At 40.3% G+C, this 21,633-nt stretch overlaps 1 protein-coding gene across 2 annotated transcripts in view; it reads right to left on the bottom strand.

Moving 5' to 3' along the window:
- Positions 1-1,665: 1,665 nt before the first annotated feature.
- Positions 1,666-21,633, bottom strand: part of ACBD5 (acyl-CoA binding domain containing 5) — a 29,693-nt gene continuing 9,725 nt past the window's right edge. For both annotated transcript variants that reach the window (XM_082754387.1, XM_082754388.1), the window contains 8 exons: positions 14,380-14,517; positions 13,187-13,387; positions 12,357-12,463; positions 10,206-10,482; positions 9,197-9,396; positions 7,521-7,571; positions 7,130-7,239; positions 1,666-3,235 (listed from right to left, as the gene is read on the bottom strand). In XM_082754387.1, the coding sequence (XP_082610513.1) occupies positions 3,223-3,235; positions 7,130-7,239; positions 7,521-7,571; positions 9,197-9,396; positions 10,206-10,482; positions 12,357-12,463; positions 13,187-13,387; positions 14,380-14,517 (1,097 nt within the window). In that variant the 3' untranslated portion in view covers positions 1,666-3,222. The remainder of the gene's footprint in view (positions 3,236-7,129; positions 7,240-7,520; positions 7,572-9,196; positions 9,397-10,205; positions 10,483-12,356; positions 12,464-13,186; positions 13,388-14,379; positions 14,518-21,633) is intronic.

Raw genomic sequence — 21,633 nt, forward strand, 5'->3', positions numbered from 1 at the left:
ACCTGGTGTCGTGGAAGGCGTACGCTTTATGTGCCTAATGGACATACAAACTGTAGCATCCAGGATATCCCGGAGGACAGTTGACCTGCTACTACACAGCTGGAGAAGTGATAATCCCTGATCTTTACAGTTTTTACCACAGAAATAGCACTCTTGGACAATAATTACCACTAACTTGCTGTTAGGCTTGCCTGAACACTGCACAAGTTTTGGATGCCCAAGCACTGAAATACCGATGTGTTCCCGAGCTGGTAAGCTCCTGTTCCAGCATGTTCAGGTTTCACGTTTGGTTACTCTTCTAGTAAACTATTTTTTTCTGTCTACAGAAATTTTGAAAAAAAATACTTTGCACAGTTTCGTGTGTGTGTGTGTGTGTATGTGTATAAAATAATAAAATACTGCAGTCCTGCTCTTGCCTACTTCTGTATTTTTGTCTTTAAAGAGGCCTTATGCTCTTGGCCCTCTCTCAGGTGTGTACAGGGGAGCAGGTGCCTGTTTTTACGCAAAGGAACCCATCCCTGTTTCCCCACCCCAGTGAAGATCCTGAGAATCAGTAGGGAAGTAGTGTTAAGGAGGAAGCAAAAGCTTCTGCACTAACATCTTAAGAAAACATCTTAAAAAGCATTCATGTTACATGTAAATGGAAAAAAAAAAAGAAAGAACTGCCTCTCTTTAGAGTCCCTGACTGAATGCTTCACACAGTGGAATGCCTTTGTGTTTTCAACAAGCCTGTCCTCTGAGCTGAAGTTGGATTTGCTGCAGGACGTTTGCTGCACCTTTGCTTCAACAGTGCAGCAGGTGTTCAGCTGTTCCTAGAGCCAGGCAAAACCCTTCTGCCTGCCAGCCCTTCTGAGGTGAGTAGCAGCTAGCACAACATGTGCTAGTGCTCTCCTGATGCCACCATCTCCAAGTCAAAGCTCTCTTGGTCCTCTGGCAAAGGACAAATATCTCCCCCTTACCTTTATGATGCACTATCAGCTAACTAGAAATCCATCCAAGTTGCACCAGGCCACCAGTTACAGTGACCTTTAGGTGCTTGTACCCGCTGAGGCCCTGGCAGGAGTCACAAGTGAAGAGCTGCAGAAGCGATGTTGTTTTTTGTTACAGCCCTGAGACCGCAGCTGCTGCTTCAACACATAGCCAACGAGTTCTGCACCACCAAAGCACTGTGCAGCATTTACCAGCCATTAAGAAAATTCAAGATTAAATACAAAATATTAAAGGATTGATTTATTGAAACATTAATAAATAACACAGATAACACATGCCTACATTTATTTCAGTGGGAAGTTAACGGTTAAGTACCTTTGGGAATGTCTGTACCATCTCTAGAAGCTGGACACCTACACGTAACACGGTTATCAACTGGGAGAGGCACTCTGCGGTGCTTCATCCTGTCAGAAGACGTGCTGCTTCAGGGTTTACCAGTTTTGTGTGGTTTTTAAGTGACCTTCAAGCTAGAGCATCCTTCCCATATAAGAATTTGTTGGTTTTTTATTAAATCGATCACTCTGAGGACTTTAAGCTACAGGCACAATGGCTTCAGGTCACAGTAGAACTTCCCTTCCAGCATAAGATTTGTTCAAACCTGAGTTTTCAGTACATCTCATGCCAAAACTGACCTCTGGCAGATGAAACTTTTCGATCACTACAGCAGTCTTCACAGATGTTCTGATCGTTTTATTTCAAAATTCAGCTTTACAAGAAGAAAATCAGAATAAGGAAAAATAACTATTAAAAAAAAAAAAAAGACTTTAAATTATAATTGCCCCAGTAAGACAAACATTAAATTCTGTGGTATTTTTTTTTCTTTCTTTTTTCTTTTTTTTTTTTTTTTTTTTTTACAGTATAGCTGTAAAAATGCTTTTCAAACTATAAAAAGATTTTCAGGAAGGACAGAAAATAGCTGTCCTCAAGAATGATTTGCAATATTTAGTGCAGATGGAGAATGAAAGTGCATCAATAATACGGTGACATTTCTAAAGATTCAAATCTTAAGCACAGGTTATGTGATGGCTTATTTCTTTATAGCAAATGAATGTCTTCATTTTCTGTCAAGTTTAATTTTAGTGCACTTCTCTTTCCCAGAAATTTGGACAATTTAGCTACATATGCATTGATCTATCTACATATGCACAACTCTGGCTGTATCCTGGTTAATAAATACTCCATTAAAGAAAAAGAATTGGTACCAAAATTAGCTTAAAAGTTTTGTTTTGAAAGAAAGTAGAAGAATAAGAGGGAAATATAGCAGAACTAATATTTTTCTTAATGTAAGCGTGGAAGAGTGTACAACAGATAAGGGATAGATAAGATCTTTTTTTCAATTTGACATAAACTGACAGAAGAAAACTTAAAATGCACAGAGCTTTGTAAAATCTCAGAGATATACTTACAGAGCTGGCTTTCATCTCATTTTGAAGCACCTTGTGCCTCTACTATGCATTATTTCAGTTAAAACAAACTGTTGTCAACAAGAATACAATTATGAAAATTAAAAATATAAGGTGCAGCCTTTTTAGATGGATCCCTTGCTTTAGATGGATCACGCCACTTGCAAACTTGTGTTTGACAATCCCTCTGTTACTAACAGCTCCAATTTCCAAGACATAACAATTCAAAAACCTCCTTTACAATCTTAAAGGATAACTGAAGCATCCCACTTCATTTCTGATCAATTTACAAGGAAATTTGTCTCACACTGGTTTAGCAGCAAAAATAACCAGCTGAATTCCTAAGAGCTATATTGTATTTTTCCAACAGCTTACAAGGTATTGAATTCATACTTCATTAGTGCTTTCATCTTGTAGTATGTAAACCTGTGGAAAAACAGGTAAGGATATTTTGATTGTAACATTATTTCTATACTGAAGTGACAGCTTTACGTATTATTAACTTATTCTTTTACAAAGATATTTTCTCCATTATCTGACATCAGCAAGACTAGTAATTACTAAAGGCCCATCCACGAGCAAGTTCCAAAATAATTAATGTTCGTGTGGTTTTAAGGATGGAGTTACTGAATTTATTCGTAACCTAGGAGCAGCGAATCATTCAAGTATCAATAATGTTAGTTCTTAAATGTTCAGCTCAAAGGTAGTACAAATATTACTATAACAGAAGGAACATCATCCCAGATCCTGAGGTTCTGTAAGAATTCAGAATTCCTTCGCTTTCCAGGGCCATCTTCTCCTAGCAGTCTTTGAGCCAAGTCATCAATTCTCAGTTCTGTTTTCTAGAAGAAGAAACAAGTACGTTAATTTAACATCATGAAAGGATTTTTCCTTTATCTAAATATATAAATCAATTAAGGTTATAGGTGAATGATTACCCATGAATGCACCACTGCTTCGAAATACCTGGAAATTTGCCTTCTCAAGTTACAGAACAATCTGCAAGGTGACAGAACTAGCACCACTCGCACCAAGGTGTACAAAATACCACTAAGGATTCTCGCCTGCAGATGAAATTAATTACTGTTGCCTCCTCCAGTACAGAACATGAGAGGAGTTTGTGGTAAAGGAAGATAATAGTGCCTGACCACATCAGTGGTTTGCAGTTATGAGCTGTTTTCCACTGGCTCCAGAAAGCAAGCAATCAGAATGTTCTAAAATCACGAGCTGAAGCTAAAAAGTTCTCAATCATTACTAAAAATGTACTTCTATTTCTGATCTGCTTTTGGAGTTGGGTTTTCTTTGGTGAGGGCTATGGATGCAAGTACCCAGATTTTCAGCATTAAGTCCCTAAAGGAGTCAGACAGGGTATGAGGCAGGGTTAGGAGCCAGGTTAACACTTGATGAGTGCTCAGAGCGAGCTGAGCTGCCCCATCCCAGGGGCACGAGCTAGACACAAAGCTCATGCAGGCTGGGGAAGGCTTCCTCACCTCCCGTCCCACGGAAGCTGCTCTACTACAGGCAGAGATTTTAGCAGCCATGGCTCCAAACTCCATGCTGTTACCTCACCGGGTAGCAGACTCCTGTTTCTGCTCCAGGGCGGTGTGTGTATTGTAAAACCCAATGAACACAGACAGAGGCAATGAATGCACAACGATTGCCTAAAAGCTTACACACCTTCACAGTACAAGCTGAAACTGGCAATGGGACAACAGAGAAGGAATCTTGTTTCACAATTCCATTTGATCTCTGAGTGTACTGATAGCCTTCTGCCAATGGCGACAGGAGATGAAACTCGAGATGGAAAGTGATGCGGGAACAGTCCCTAAATTCTGGCTATGGGAGCGTTTCTTCAGAAGCAAAGAGGAAGGCTGAAGAACAGAAACGTTCGTTGCTTCTGTTCCTGAGATTCATGGATTGTATAAAGATGAGGTGAACACGTCGAGGTGAACACGTCAAGGACTGCCTGAGGCTATACTATCTGTGTCTCCCTCAGAGGTACTACTGCTAGTAGCCTGTAGTACGAGTCCTGGTGTCCAGAACTCAAATTTTCATCAACTGTGAAGCGTTCAGGGAAGAGCCACAAAACCCACCTCAGGTTTGGAAAACAACTTTAACATGAGATTCCAGTTGCTCCATCCATTTGGTGAAAGAAGAATTAAAAGGTGGCCTGGTTATAGCAATAAAGTGCCCACGGACACATCAAGGCCTCTTTGTCAGGTAGATAAAGGTCTAGAAAGATCCGGTGGATGAAAGCTGAAGTCAGACAAATCCAAACTAAAAGTCATGCACCATTTGTTTATTCGCTTCAGCTCTGCATCACATAGAGCAGTGTCTCAGGACAACTGGTGGAACGTGTGTTTTTCTAAGAAATGAACTCTGACCGACCCTGTGAACTGACTCAGAAACAGCTCGCAATTTGTGCTACAGAGGTCAGAAGGGATGATGGAAAAAGGCTTCCAAGAACTGCAGGTTTTATTTTTAGAAAGGGAAAATTGAGAGAAAACACATCTCTTCTAAAGCTGTTAGCTAAGCATTAAAGTTCACAGGAACGTCACATCAGATCCTAAAAACATGACTTTAATGAACTTTTTTCTTGCTGATGAAATTGAAATCTCCGTTTATCAGTGCAGAGGACAAAGAAATGTACAGAACTGCCTAAAAGCCTTAATAGTGAAACTTCTGGGTTTCTGAGAAAATGCAAATAACATCCCTGTTATCAATGCCAGCTTTGAGACTGGGTACGTCCTGGCAGAGGTGGCAGAGTGAAGCCCTTGTGGGCGTTACATCATTTACCATTCAATGGGCCGGGCTCAGAGGGTGCTGATCAGTCCTGTTTAACATCTTCATTTACAAGCTGGATGATGGGGCACAGTGTACCCTCAGCAAGTTTGCAGATGACACAAAACTGGGAGGAGTGGCTGACGTGCCAGAGGGTCATGCTGCTATCCAGAGGGACCTGGACAAATATCTCCTGGCTGGACGAATGGGCAGACAGGAACCTCGTGAAGCTCATGGAAAAGTGCAAAGTCTTGCCCCAGGCACCAGGACACGCTGGGGGCCACCCAGCTGGAAAGCAGCTTTGAGGAAAATGTGGGCACCAAGTTGGACAAGAATCAGCAACGTGCCCTGCATGCAGAGAAGGCCGTTGGTGTCCTGGGCTGCGTTAGGAGGAATGCTGCCAGCAGGTCAAAGGGAGGTGATCCTTCCTTTCTGCTTCACACTGCCATGGTAAGGTGTGGACATACAGGAGAACCCCACAAAGATGATGAAGGGACTGGGGAAAAGGCTGAGGGAGCTGGGACTGTCAGCCCAGAGAAGAGAAGGCTCGGCAGATCTCATCACTGGGTGTAAATATCTGAAGGGAGGGTGCAAAGACAACAGAGCCAGGCTCTTTTTAGTGGTGCCCAGTGCCAGGACAAGAGGCAATGGTCACAAACTGAACCACAGGAGGGTTCCATCCAAACACCAGGATACCCCTCTCACTGTCAGGGTGAAAGTGGCACAGGTTGCCCAGAGGGTGTGGAGCCTCCCTCCTTGGAGATACTCAGAAGCAGTCTAGACACAATCCTGCTCAGGGTGCTCTAGGTGGCCCTGCCTGAGCAGGGGCTGGACCAGAAGATCTCCAGAGGTCTCCCAACCTCAACCATTCTCTGACTCTGTAATTTGCCATACAAGAGAAAACAATAGCATGAAAACTAATCATTAAAAAGTTACAATTTAAGTTAGTTCTAGTAATATCTACACATATGCAGACTCTCTGCGGACTGACAGAAGAAAAACCTTATAAGGAAAAGGTAAGAGCACACAAAGTTGAAGTGAGGTGTGAGGTTTAAGTATATACCAACTTGACAACCTTTACTTGATATTCTGGTGCTTAAAAAGTTGAGAAACAGGTAAGATGAGAGTACAACTGTTCCCTAGCTGAAGGAAGTGAAACAAGACATTACAAGAATACCAGAGCAAGTTGCTAGTAAATGTTAAATAACAGGTGACAGATGAGACTAACATATTTGACAGTTTTCTCATGGCACAAGGGAACTAGGGAGTCCAGCAAGCAGTGAAAATGGCTCAAGAGGACATTGGAAGTGAGGGGGTCAAAAACGTCATGGAGATAACCTCCAAGTTATCCAGCCATAACTTCTCATGTATACTCACTGTGAAATTATTTATTCTACACCAGACTTCATGGATTTAACCTAAGTTGCCTTTAGTGAGCATACCACATCGGGAGTCAAATTAACCACTACTTACACTGGGAAGTTGTCAAGGGGAACAAAACTATGCATGTCACTTCCTAGAAGTCCCAGCTAATGCAAGGCACTGCTACTAGCTTCCAGCATTTCTTGTTGAGCATTGGTCTTGGGTTTGTGGGACTAAGACACACACCTTCCTATGATCACCACACCAAGGACTCAACGGTACGATCTGCTTTAGCCTTGTATCTTCAGAGCTATCAGTCACTGATGCATAGAATGGAACATTGAGCAAGATGTCCTGAAGCAAAGAACTCAGGGAAACAGCATTTATCAAAGCAATGATCAGCAGGCTCCCCGTTTTGATACCGACCTCATGTTTCAGATATCCTGTCAAAGACACGGCGCAGGCACATACCCTTGCATTATCCTTATGCCTGAAGGCAGTTTTTAGGTCTGTCTAAATAAGGTGATACACTTCATATCGGTCATCAATAGATGAAATAAAGTACATATGACCTATTGAATGCACATCTTTACCTTCGCTTTCTTTGAAGATATACATGCACCAACCACTGGGCAATAAACGGCCATACAACTGCAAAAGCTAAAATACCAGGAGAAATTTCAAAGGGCCACCACGAAGGTTTCTAAGGAAAACGGGAGAAATTCCAGTTAGCAATCTGCATGCACATACAGAATACCACATGTATGCTTCACCAACACTTCAAATGCTATAATATCAAGGTAGAAAAAAGTGCTAAGATTGGAAAAAAAGGTTCACCTAGCAAATAATCTTTTCAGACAGATTATTTTTTATCCCCTAGTCAAGGAAAAGACAACATGAAAAGCACATACTAAGAAAGCTAAAAATATTCATCTAATCTGTTCTCACACTATTTTTTCTAAAAAGTAACAAACGGTGTTTTACCTTAACAGAGGAGTCAGGCTGATAATTTGACTGCAGTGTTGCAGATCTTGCCTTTAAATACAAACAAGGAGTGGTTAAGTGCCAAAAATGAAAGTGCAATTGTAATATTTCTGCTTTATGAAGCGAGAATATTTAGTTCATTGTGTAAAGACTTTGCAGCCTGTATATATGACAGTTTGAGGAACAGTCCTTAATGCCTACAATCCTATCCTGAGAAAGGAAGCTTTCCCTTAACTTTGTTAAAGAGTAGAACCAGCCCCCATGCAAGCCACCTTTTACCACTTGGTTTCCAACTTAAACTCTCATGCTTCCATTACACTTCGTAGCATTTCTATTGCATTTCTGGGTGTTAAAACATGAGTCAGTGTCACTGACCAAACCTCTCTACAGCTTTGCAAAGCCCCCCTGCCCAAGGTATTATCACAACTTCCTCATCTCTGGTCCAGCAGTTACAACCCAGAGGTGAAATCCCAGCAGCCTGATTTGTGTAATTCTTTACACTGGTCTGTATAAAAACAAAAAACATTCTTTTAGTGTGCTCTGAGCTTTAGGTACAGGCATGTCTAATGGTATAAGGAGCAAATACTCTTACAGGCAATACAGAGAGCAAGAAATACAAGAAATGTTTCAAGCCTTTCCCTCCATGCTACTGTGGTGCTTTCACAGAAACAAAGTCAGCTTTCTAGGTCTTTCTTAATGAATGTGAGTGTGAACCAGAAGGTTCTTGACCCAGTTTCTACTCTGAAAGGGACAGCAAGCACAGCATGAACTGCTGGGGAAAAAATCTTTTACTGTTTCTTCATATATTGCTTTGGTCCGAAAAAAAAATTTAGATCTGTATCCAGACGTCAGATCCTTGAAGAGCTGTGATGGAGCAGAATCATGGTTTTAATAAATCCTTTCTCCCTGGCTGCCTTACATTTCGAGTATGTGCGTCCCATAGGATACTGCTTGCACAGCTCTTTGGTTCTCAGGTAGCTCAAAATATTATCAGCAAGCCAAAGAAAACCAAGCATTTTTGATTGCTGATTCAACTATATTCACAGCACATTCTATCCTCCCACTTACACTATTATGTGCATCACTATTTCCATTGAAAAAGAAACACTACATCAACAAGTATCTAGACTTGCTTAAGACTTTTTTTGCCTAGCTTGTACACAATGTGAAACTTAAGCAAGTTGGATTACTTTGCAGGGAAAGAATGCTATGAAAAATCAGCCTGCTAACTGAACAAAGGACTCAGAAGTTGTTCTGTGTGCAAGTATTTACCAATCTGGAAATTAAAATAATCTCAAAGCATTTTCAGAGCAAGTGAGATCTCCTGACAAAGACATATGGGATTGTGCATTACTAACATTAACCATGATCTATATAGTGACTGTATGACTTGTATTGATAACTACAGCTGAGATTAGTTGGATAGCAGAAATCACTAAAATAATATATGGTTAATTTCTAAGTTAAAATGCGTGTTTTTGTTCACAGGTTCAGGAGTCTTGATTTGTGCTCCTGAAAGTAGGCACTAATAACAAACTTTAGGTTGAAACAAACTACAGAATATAATTGAAATTTCTTTACAGTTTAAGAACGTATTGTTTGACATTTTAATCTGAAAGCATAAAAATATCTGAGGAAATTTAATGAAAATGTAATCAAAGATCTTCAACGATTACCTGTGACGCTGTAACCGCCTCCAGCATGTGCAGCCTCTGAAGGACATTCTGCATGTCTTCCTGCAGCCGCATCAGCACTACGGCGATCTGCTCATTGAGGCTACCCCGGGGTCCTCTGTCGGATCCCCAGCGCTCTCCATCCCCTCCGCTACCCATCTGTCCTCCTTGCGAACCGTCGCCTAGCGGCTGAAGTCTGTGCCCTACGTTGAGAGGGGAAAAAAAATAGATACATAAAACACAGAATGGGCTACCACCTCTATTGAAACTTTCTTTTGAATGGTTGTTTAATTTTCTTCCACCCAAACTAAGTTCAAAAGCACTGGGAGGTTACTGTAATGTCCTTTGAAAAGTTTCCCTACAGCCTCAGTGTAACAGCATCATTCATTCAACGGCATCACCATTTAGTAAAAAACTATTAACTCACAACCTGTCAAGAAAAGAAAAGAAAATATCTGAAAAAAAGAGATCTGCCTTATTATGAAGGGTAGGTATGTTTTAAATTGGGACAGTCTCCAGCTGGAATACAAAGGACACTGAAACAGAGTGATACCTTTTGATACCTTTCCACGATGCTCCCTGGTTTCAAATGAGACATCATAGAGGTATAAATGGATATGGATTTAAAAAATATAAATAACTTGCAAATAACCTCTTCTCATGCATAGATGGGTTTTGAAGACTACACTTTTAAGAAGAACAGGTGCCATGAAGAGCAGCTGGATTTCAAGGTAAGCCAAAACAGAAGCAGCCAATAGGCTTATTCAGGATCTCCGTAACACAATAAAATCCTTTTGTAAAGCTTATTAGGAATGAAATAAATACTTCAAACAGAAAACTGATTGCTACCCACTGGTATTAGGATTTTATCATCTATTTTTACCATGAAGGACAGAGGCACTGTATAGTATGACTGTCTCACTGGATTATGTTGACCAGTGCTTCTTAGGCCCCCATGACGTATGGCAGCGATGAAAATGAATAGGAAAAACAAAAGCTGTGTGCACAGTACCTCTCCCTCTTCTGACACCATAGAAATCTGCTTTTTCTCCACCTTTCTTCTCTTTGTGAGGGCCCCCATTAGTGGCTTGGCCATCTTCTCCTCCACACTTGACTTCACCTTCTTCTTGAACTGTTCCTTCTACATCATTTCCAAGGTGGAGATTCCCAGAAGTCATGCAAGCACGCCTTGGAAGATCCGTATTTTCTAACAGAAGACTGTGGTCTACATCCAATAAATGGGATGAACGCTTTAAAGATCCTTTAGTTGATGTGATGATGTCCAAGGGCTACAAATTAACATTAGCAAGTAATTAAATTCTGTAAAACATAATGGTTAACTAACAAAAATACAATCTCTCTTCTTTCACTTTAAGAAAATAGTTTGCTCTGCATTAAGGCTTTTAACGGGAGCAGGTGTTTTGCTATAGGATGTGCTTATATTGTCTAAATGTCCTTTTCAGATTGAAAAGGTTAGACATTCATCTGAGGCAAATATTCTCAAAACAGTGGTAACACTTGGAATTACTTTAGACATTTTTAACGTACAGTAATTCTCAGTAGTCACTAAAATTAAACCTTCAGAAGACCTCAAAGTGTTCCATTTTCCTTTAAGGCTTTGCCTCCCACTGTGAAGAGGTATCCTAACTCAGACTGGTGAGCCACGCTGCCAAATTCACACACTATTAGCAACGTTGAGCAGGCAGTGTTTGCACTTACTGCAAAGAACTCACAGGGTTTATTATGAACCTGTTCAGAACTGCTTGACTTGTCCTTTACACCAAAAAATTAAAAAAAAAAAAGATATAATATTCTGCCAACTTTCTTCCTCAAAATCCGTGGTACTGCAGAAAAACGTTAAAAATAGATGACACACATTGATCAGGTCACAATTACATGTTCTGCAACAGGACTGTCTTAAGGTGGTACAAGCACCCCTTGTTCAGTGAAATGACGAGCATTAGCACAACTACATGTTGAAGCAGACTGGGGACTTCAGCTAGCTGAAAAATAACTCCATGGAAAAGCCAAAACAGCAAAAAGGAGGGGAAAAGAAACTGCTGCCAAAATCCTGTTTGTCAAGTAGTAGTTCATAAACTTGTATCATCAGAACTGAAGACAGAGTGTTTGCTACATCTTTTGCAATAAAAAGCAGTATTCATTTTTTCAGTGAACCTTTTTTTTTTAGTTCGAATGACTCCATCTGTGGTTCTTCTTCTAGATTTATTTACATCTACCCAACCGTTTGTTAGTTTGTTCGCAACTAGAACTTTTCTCATTCAAGTTGGGAAATTCTGACACATATCCACCCACTACAATTAAAGAGTCTCAAACAAGCTCAAACAACACACAAGACAATTGGGAAATCACCTACATAAAAGACAGCTTGCAGCACTTCTACCAAATCACCCTTCGTCAATACGCTTCATTGTTGGGTAAAATTTTGATTTGCTAAAAGGAACTCTAAGGAAACAGATGGACAAGAAAATGGTGCAATATTGCAGTGCTTGCAGGTCTTTCTGATCCCATGCATCATTCCCATATCTCTCCCCAGAACCAGCAAACTAGGTGTTTGAGCACAGTCTAAAAAGTCCATGCTTAAACTGGATCTACAGAGGTGGTCCAAGTCAGTAATCTATGGTCTTCATCTAAGATCACAGTTAATACAATGAACTAAGCCAGTAAAAACTAAGCCAGTACAGTGCTTAGGCTTATTCTTTATTTATTCTAAGAAACAAATGCAGGATATAACAGGCCAGAAAAAAGGAGAACAAAAGCCCACACAATTACAAAGATACTTCCTGGTTCTGAAGGATAGCAGGATTCAGATCCCTACATATGTTACGAGACACAAAATTCATCACACAAGCCTTACTTTCTTTGTACTGTTGTTTTTGACAGTTGTTCGTTTGAACTGTTGTTTTTATTACCTTCCCCTCAAAAAAAAATCCCAAAGGGAAAAACTTTGAAGCTTTTAATCAGTGGTAAGCACGTTGTAAAAGATCAACAAAAACAACAAAAAATGACAGTCCAAATAAGAGAAAAGTATGCCTGAGTTATTTCATTCACCTTTGTGTATGTCCAGGTTCACCTGACAGCTAGAAACCTACTTTAAAATATCCATACCAGCTTCAAAATACACCTAGGGATACTGAGCCCTTACCTCTTCTAGTCCAAGTTGTTCCATAGAGTCACAATAAACTTCACTGTCTGAATCGCTGGTTAAGTGCTGAGTTCCTGAGACCTCTTCAGTATTCTCCTCATTGCCACCTGTATGTAAAGGAGGTAAGCACACTTGCTTTGTAAATGTGAGCCAATCCCAGCAGAGTAAAGCAATGAGTTATGATGCCTAGGCAAACTTCAATTCATTCCTTTCACCTACTATTTTCATCTTCAAGTCAGGTTAAGAATAAAGATGTTACATTAATATAGGAATTACACACAACTTTTGCTAATGGGAAAACCAAACTTCATACTGGTATTTCCATGTTGTGAGGTATAAATTTTAACTTTAGTTTGGTCGTTCAACTCTTCTTCCTAATCTCAATATAAAGTAGTTTTGCCCAAAGTTATCAATTGGTTTTAAAATGATAGATTCAGACATCATTTTCAACAAGACGGCATTTATATGTTCAGCCTTTGGGAATGACAAATACAGTTATTAGTGATTTTCATTTCATTACAAATTAGATTTCAAATGCCAATAGTATTTACAAAGATAGCACAACGATTTCAAAATAAAATAATTGTATTTCTGTACGTTTGAGCCTCTCTCTCTCTGTGAATTCATCTCTCTTCTGTAAAAGATGTTCAAAGACAGCCTTATTTAAACTGCTATTAAATTTGATTAATTTTTAATATTCTCTCTTCAAGTTTGTGCAACTGAAAGACACCCCTGCTAGGCTCTGAATCCCAGGATTAAGCATGCAAGAGAAGAAATGTTTTCCAAGAAAAACATATGCAAATTAAAACACGATCTTGCAAGGAGAATACCTTGGTGAGCACTGTTATTAGCTATTTCAAGGCTCAGCTCTGTTTTCTTTATTTCTTCCTCTGTGTTCAAGCCATTCAGAGCAGATTTGGTCTGGATGCCATTCTGCAGATCTGGGATAAAGCCATCCTTGTAACAGCCATTAGCAACAATACTTTCCAAATCCTTTGCAGCTGCTGATTCTGTTTTCACACTCTTATATTCTATAAAAGAACAGGAAAAGCTTGCAAATAGAAAGCAAGGTACATAATAGCTCAAAACATATTCCTTAAATTTGCTGGCTTTCTAATGGACTAAATACATAATGTACACACAGAACAAAATATGACAACGCCCCTAGATTCACATTCTCTGGGACTGTTCTGTTCAAAACGTACTGATATAAAATTTTAATTTGCATAAACAGCAGATAACATTTAAAATATAAATAAGACGATCTACTGTAGGTCCCTCTGATAAATTATTATCCTAATGTCCCTGGAGAAAGAAAAAAAAAGCTGCTTAGAACTTTAAACGTGTAATTTCATTTGCCTTTCACTTGACATTGGTACTTCTCAAAATTCTTTAAGAACCCCATAAACAAATGTCATTGCAAGTTCTGTTTTATTTTCTCTGAAGAGAAGAAATGTGATTTTCAATTCTACTGTTACAGCCCATGTAGCCATTCACAGCTCTTACATACAACACTTGCAACAAAAAGGAAAACAACAGAGGGTATCCTTTCAGCTTTTCCAAAAGACACTAACATACCTTTCAGCCAAGTCAAAAAATATATGGCACAGCTCACAAATTTGTCCTAGTTCTTAATCTCATAAACACAGGTTGAGATGTTGCCATTTCTTACACATGCATTTACAGTTATTTGCATAAAATTCTCTTGAAGAATTACAGTGAGAAGTACAGTTCATGACCCTTTGGCATTTTCTAACACTTACATGGTTAAAAAAAACTTGGGAAGAATCACAGAATGGTTGAGGTTAGAAGGGACCTCTGGAGGCCATCTGGTCCAAACCCCTAATCAGGGCCACCTACAGCAAGTTGCCCAGGACCATGCCCATGGGCTTCTGAAGATTTCCAAGGAGGGAGACTCCACAGCCTCTCTGGGCAACCTCTAGCAGTACTCAGTCACCTGCACAGTAAAGAAGCACTTACTTAAGTTTTCAAGAACCATCTGGTCCAAGTGCAGAAAACTTACCCTTCATGTTTTGCTGGAGTTCTTTTTCTTCCTCTTCACGAAGCCCTTCTTCTTCTGATTCTGCTCCACTATCGCTACTTTCAGCTTTGCCATTCACAGCCTTTATATTTGGAGTGGAATTCATGACGTTACTAAGGTCTAAGAAAACATTCAAAGAGAAAAAAAAATACGTATTTTAAAAGAAACAAACATACAACCTCCACTGCCCCCACCCCCCCAAAAAAAATCAGGTCATTGTTCTACAAAAGCATTTCCACATTAGAAGATGTACCAAATAATGCCAGCTTTACTTCTGTAAACTCTTCCTTAATTGTTTTAATGTTTCTCCTTTGTGGCTCACCACAGAATGCCTGACTACTAATGAACAGTTCTGAGGAAGCCTACTGGAAAAAGACAGCAAGTTACTTTCACTAAGGGCCTCACGCCAAGATATTTATCCGTGTTTATGGCATAAATATGATATAGCTGCAATAACATTTTATCTAGGACTGCGATGGACATTTTCATTTAAATCTAGAATCAACATTTTATAGAAGTTCCCTATTGGGCTGAAACGCTTCAAAATTGCTCTCAGTGCAAAGGCAAACGTTGAAACATTCTGTTCGGTTCTGTGAGCAACAGGATCCTGCAGAAGGGAAATAAAACATCCCATTCATCTTCGCCCCCAGTGACTTAAGCAAACACAAAATGTGGTAATAAAGTTTATAGAGATCTTTATCTGGCAAAGCAAGCATGGATATAAGCGCACTGATTTCAGTGAAAAAGATGATGAAATAAATCAGAGGGCTGGAGCAACTCTCCTACGCAGAAAGGCTGAGAGAGCTGGGGATGTTCAGCCTGGAGAAGAGAAGGCTCTAGGGAGAGCTTAGAGTTGCCTTCCAGTACTTAAAGGGGACTTATAAACAAGATGGAGAGCAACTTTTTCTCAGGCAGATAATGACAGGACAAGGCAGAATGGTTTTAAACTAGAAGATGGGAGATTTAGATTAGATATCAGGAGGAAATTCTTCACTCAGAGGGTGGTGAGGCCTTGGCCCAGGCTGCCCAGAGAAGCTGTGGATGCCCCATCCCTGGAGGTGTTCAAGGCCAGGCTGGATGGGGCTTTGGGCAACCTTGTCTGGTGGGAGGTGTCCCTGCCCATGGCAGGGGGTTGGAACTGGATGATCTTTGAGGTCCCTTCCAACCCAACCCATCTGATGATTCTATGAAATACACGGCTCGTGTTTGCTTGTCTAATTACGCACGTATCTAAAAAAACAAATCTTGATGAAGTAACTGCTAAGGCCTTGTTTTCCATCCCTGTGATCACTCCAAGGATCACCAACAATTTTCTCACTGTACAAAGTATTGCAAGGCAAAGATTCCTCCAGAATAAACAAAACCAGAGAATTTAAGGGACATTTATACCACCTTCTGAAAAAAAATACAGCTAAATACGTACTGATGATTTAAGCCTTGTACATTAGCACAGAGCAATTAAAGTACAAAGCGGACACAGTTAGCAGACACATTTTACACGCTGACCACAAGGCCAGATTCTGCCTGCTTTAATTGTTACCGTAGCACTCCATTTGCATATTTTTTTACATTCCCTTGTCAGAACCTTGAAAGATTAATTCTTACGTTTAGGCTTAACATCAAACAGCAAAATAACACCCGATTATACCAGAGCTGCCCAACCAGCTCTGCTGCTTTCCTTGCTGCATGGTAATTTAGGGCTAAGGGTTTTCTACTTGAATCTCGCCACGAAGAAGCAGGCTGCCTTCCCACATTCCTCTAGTTTCAAAGCTTAGCCATACTGCTTAAAAAAAAAAAGGCAAAAAAACTTTACTTCTTATCCAAACATAATGAGTATGTTGAATATCCTGTTCACCTTAGTCTTACTGTGAAATAAGGCTGCCGGGGGCACCCTCCATCCCTGTTTTGGATTGGTTTAATCCAACTTTTATCTGAAGATTAAAAAAAGTTTATTTGTTGTGGAAAAAGAACTAGAAAAACTATTGTCTATTCTGTAGACTGTAAGAATATACGGTCATTTTCTCCTCACTACAAAGAACATTTGCAAGAAAATGAATTTCATAGAAGGAAAATCCCAACATATTTACAGTTTATTTCTTGTAAATGTTTCTCTTACTGCAAAACTGAGTGCTAGAGGTGTTTTTGTGAGAAGAAACTGTGTGATCAGGACAACCTAACAGTCCTTTGAAGCATGAAGAGTAAGCAGAGCCCCAGCCCCCTTGCAATGTGAAGCAGGCAACGCCTTTCCCTTTGAAATTCAGAGGGGGTGGAGGCCGAGACGTCCAAGTGCCTTACCCAGCCGTGGGAGTAAATGGGAAAGGCAAGACTTGGAGACACATTCAGCTGTAAAGGCAGGCATAGAACTGTAAACCTCCTCACCCTACTCAAGATATTGTAAAAAAAAAACAACCATGCTGTAAACATATTTTGTAAGATTTACTTTTTTTCTTCTTGAAGAGAATGTCTTTGAACATTCCAACACGTTTTCTCTGCACTCAATCTCAGCAAGGAGATCATTCACTTGGAAAAACTTCCGAGTGATACATTGCACATACTTAACTAAAGAAGTGGAGAAAAGTATTGGGAATAAGGGTAGCAAGCCATGAACACCCAAATATCTGAAACCCATCAGCATCATACTTCTACACAGCCATTCATAGCAACAGCGCTCCTTAAGGAGACATGGCTTTGGTGCTGGCTCTGAAGAACACAGTGCATTGTACAGTCGTGGTGATGCTGAAATACTGTGCTTGATCTTGTATTTTTCCCCAGAAATATAAAATATTTTTCCTGTCCTCATCAAGTCCATTCCCAAATGCTTCTGCTGCTCAAAACCAGCACTGTTTGCTGCACTCCTCCTGTTACTGTAAGTACCTGCTACGAAACCAGCAGTGATGACTAACACAGGGTGATAGCATCAAAGCCAAATCCGAGCCAACTAGCAGTGACTTCTCCAGTCCTTGGTGGTAGGTTAACAGCTGCTCCCTAGGGAATGTGTCTTTTCATGTGAATACTAAGAATCAAGCGAGCTTTTACATTTTTGTGCTATTTTTATTACTCTGTCCAGCACAACACAGTATGCTCACAGAAGTCATGCAGACTTTCATTCTGTGTAAATACCAGTGACCAGGATGGATGCAATAGCGGACAAAACATATAAAACATTGAATGATGAAAGCATATGCTGATATTGTAATGATTACTACGTGTATTTGTAAAATGGCATATCTTTACTATTAGCTCGATAGCAGCAAAACCTGCCACCAAAAGATTATTTACATGAGCTATACTTGTAACTACTTATTTAGGGACCGCTTTGCACTGCTGTGTTTGTGCCAGCTCCAGCTCTGTCAAAATGTGTGTCAAGTCTCCCAGGGACCTGCACGTACATGTGCTATGCTAAGTTACTTGGATAACCAGGTAACTAGAATTCTTTCCTTGCCAGCAGAACCTTTTGCACTCGTCCCTGACTGAGGTAGGCTCCATGCTTCACTTCCAAGTTGACACAAGTAGGTTTTGCCATTTCCCATTCACTTTGTTGCACAAATCTCCACCTTCTTTTTGAAACCTTGATGTATCCTGATATGGTATTACTACAAGGAGTGATGGCTTGCCATGGGGAAGGAGTACACGCCACGGTTCATTTATGTTTTAGAAACCCTCCTGATACTTCTCCTCTCATTCCATCTTTCCAGCCAAAAAGTCTTTGAACAGTATGAATCGGGAGCTACTGACTTGCCATCAGAACAGAGGGCATAAGCAGTATTTCAACACGCGGTTCAATAAACTGGAGCACAGATATACATCTTTCCTTGGCTACAGCTGCGATGCCTGACATAGCCCATGCTCAGCCTGGATCCCTATGCAAGACTCCACCACCTCCAGGCTTGGGTTTGCTTAAATAACACACTTGAAGATAAATAATGGACATCTGCTAGCCCTGCTTATCTTGACTAAGAAGCACTCAGATGAGCAGTTCAGAGGATAGACTGCTGAGAGTGATGCCTTCTGAAGGTTTCATTTGTTGTTTGCTTTTTTTTTCCTCCTCCCTGAGGGGAAACAGAAAGGGCAGGGGGTACATGCAAGCATCTGGGAGCAATAAGTTCTTCGGCTAGAAGACTTTTATACCCCTCATTTCCTTCCATTCTTTCTAGTATACCTCACTACAAAGAAAAATTTGCAGGGGCCCAGGGTACTCTATAACATCTGTTCTACAACACACAAATGAGCTGCCATCACAAATAAAGAGATTTTAGAAGGGCACACCAAAAAACAGAGACAGAAAAATATAAAATCCCTTAGGTTAGCTACCATTGTTTTATCACTTTTAATTTTAAATGCATTAAGTTCTTTGAAAAAAGTATTCCCTAAGCACATAGATCTTGGCAATCAGATTTTCATCTATATAGTATTCCTTTTATTTAGTCTTCCTGAACTTTACTATAACTATATTACTATATAAAGACTCTCCTTTTTCTTTTTAATATTTTCCAGAAGACTACAGCCATGTTTTTTCCACATTTCTCTCTGCTTATATGCTTCTCAAGCTGTTACATGCAAATAGATGCCACTTTATTTCAAAAGACAAAGTAATCAGCAATAGTCACGTCTTTATTCACCATTTATAAACAGCAAAACAATAATTTGCGGATAAGAACAAGCATGAAGCACAGCTTCTTACACATTAATATTAACTTGCAAGAATGGCATTTGGGGTTACTGACTTAGTCATCCTGGACCTTTACTTTTTTTTTTTTTTCCTGTTCAACATCAATGGAGTTCATCTCCATTCTTATCACTAGTACCTAATCCCCTGAAAATTCAGAACACCTTCCACAGAAAAATAAGGCTGAGGTTTTTTGGATTGACTTGGATATATTTCTCTTCTCCCCACTACCCCAAGACTTCTGCAAGCAGATACAACCTGCCTGGGATTTCCTGAGAGAGATCAGCCCAGCGAGAACAGCAGCTGACCCGCAGGCATTCCCAGCACCAGCAGGTAGTTCCACGAAGGCCACCAGACAACAAGGCCACCAAGCACACGCCGATCAGTTACGTGGTGTATGTGCAGCGAGACCAGCAGATCCAGGCCAACTTACTGTCAACACCTTAGCAAACGATCACGTGTAAGAATGAACATGAAGAACAGCTGCTTCTTAAGTATTTATAGCAACTTGCAAGAGCCATAAGATCATTCCAGGATCCAGGATGCCTCCATGTCTGGTACTACGTCCCTCAGGGAGAATGAGCAGGACTTGCTACATTCTCTTCTGTGTGGAAGAGATACAGTCAATATTTGGAACTTTTACTTAGTGTGGAAAGTAAAGAGGAGCTCTATGTACTGGTGTGGTAATAGATACAAGTACACCATTCCTGCCCCAGGAACTGCAACAAAAGATGAGCATCACAAAGTCAAAACCCCCTAACAGAAACTGAGTTATGCTTGAAAGCAACAGAAAAACATATTGCTGGGTCACCTATAGTCCAGAAACTCCAGGCAATAGTAACGGAGCCTTAATCAAAAACTGCTCTGCCCTGTACAAGAAAAAAAAAAAAAAAAAAAAAAAAAACAGGAAATAAAGCTAAGATTATATGCCCCTGGAACCTACTCCAACCCTACCAACTGAACAGCTTTTTACAGTGCCTCATAGATAACACAGATGGCTTTTCCATGCATCTTGGAGTCTATGATTAAAGTCATTATTTTTCCTATAACAAAGTTATGCATAAAACACTAACCCATCCCCAATGGGCACTTTTATGTGAGCAATCAAGATATGACTACCTACATCTGGTATTTACCAGCCTTCCAAACCTCTGGCTACTTTTTCTTCTTTGTAGAACACAGCTGTGAGAAATCTAGACCTTCATTCTCTCAGCACACGATTTTAACTGCAAGTCAGATCTCTATAAAGTGAGACACCAACATTTTACAGAAAGTGGGTACATCTACTATTTTTTTTTTATTGAAAGAACCTGAAGAGCTTTTGACAACTCCTTTTCTCTTTTGCAGTAAGCTGGTCTGAATTGAGGAAAGAGTACAGATCCAACAACCAATTATGCACAAAAACTTCTACCTTTGACTCAACCCAGCATGAAACAGAATACAGCCAGGTATGTCTTTGTGTAAGACAATTTCTCTCATCTATCTCTACTTTAGAAGAAAAAAAAAAAAAGTCTTATATATTTTAACACTTGAACATTCTGCTGCTCACCCAGTGCTGATGTGTAATCTCTACTGGTTTGTGTAAGAGTGAAGCTGTTGATATAGTCAAGGCTTTCTCTATACTTATGTTCTGCTGCAATTTCCAACTTTGTTAGAGAGTACAGGCATAAAACTATCAGTGTGAAGTCAAACCACAAAGTAGGCCCAGATTTGGACTGTGAAGCCTGAAGTATATATTGCAACAGCACAAGCTGCAACTTGTTGGGACACTCTCCACTGACTTTGGCAGTTTCTGGCCCAGCCCTTAATCCTACAATAATCCCATCCTGGAACACAACAGAGAATATTCTAAATGCTTCTGAAGCTACTAAACTAATGAGATAGCAACAACAACATTTGTAAAGTAAGATTCATAGTAGCCTCCCTGAACATGAACTGTAACCTTTGCAGAGTGGTTAAGGTTGGCTGGAGGTCATCTAGCCCAAACCACCTGCTCAAGCAGGGCCACCTACACACAGCAGGTTGTCCAGGACCACGTCCAGGCAGCTCCTGAATGTCTCCAAAGAGGGAGACTCCACAACCCCTCTGGACAGCCTGAGCAAAAGCTTTGTCACTTGCACAGTAAAGAAGTGCTTCCCGATATTTAGATGGAACCTGGGTGATAGCTGTTAGGGTATCGCAGGAAACTGGAAGAGGAGAGGAAGTTCAAAGCTCAGAACTTTAAGAACTTCTCTCACCCACCCATCAACTTCTTCTGCTGCATGCTGGCCCTGACATAATGCACCTCTCAGCTACGGTACAGTCACCCATTCAACATATCCTACTGAGGCATAATTGTGAAGTAACAGGGATTGTAGCTCTTTTTTCCCTTCTTACGAAGGGTTAGGGATTCACAGCCACTGAGTTCCATCAAAATCCCAGTCAGGAAAAGAAGAATGAGAAGGAAGGAAAGCAATTTAACAAGTACCTCTGAAGTCAAACAGAAACGAGAAACTGAGCTTATAAAGCAAACACAGGGTGTTTCACATGAAACCCACACACAAGCAGAAAGCCGTACCACCAAATGCTTT

Source organism: Aythya marila (assembly GCF_965140915.1).
Source record: "Aythya marila genome assembly, chromosome: 2".
NCBI lineage: Eukaryota > Metazoa > Chordata > Aves > Anseriformes > Anatidae > Aythya > Aythya marila.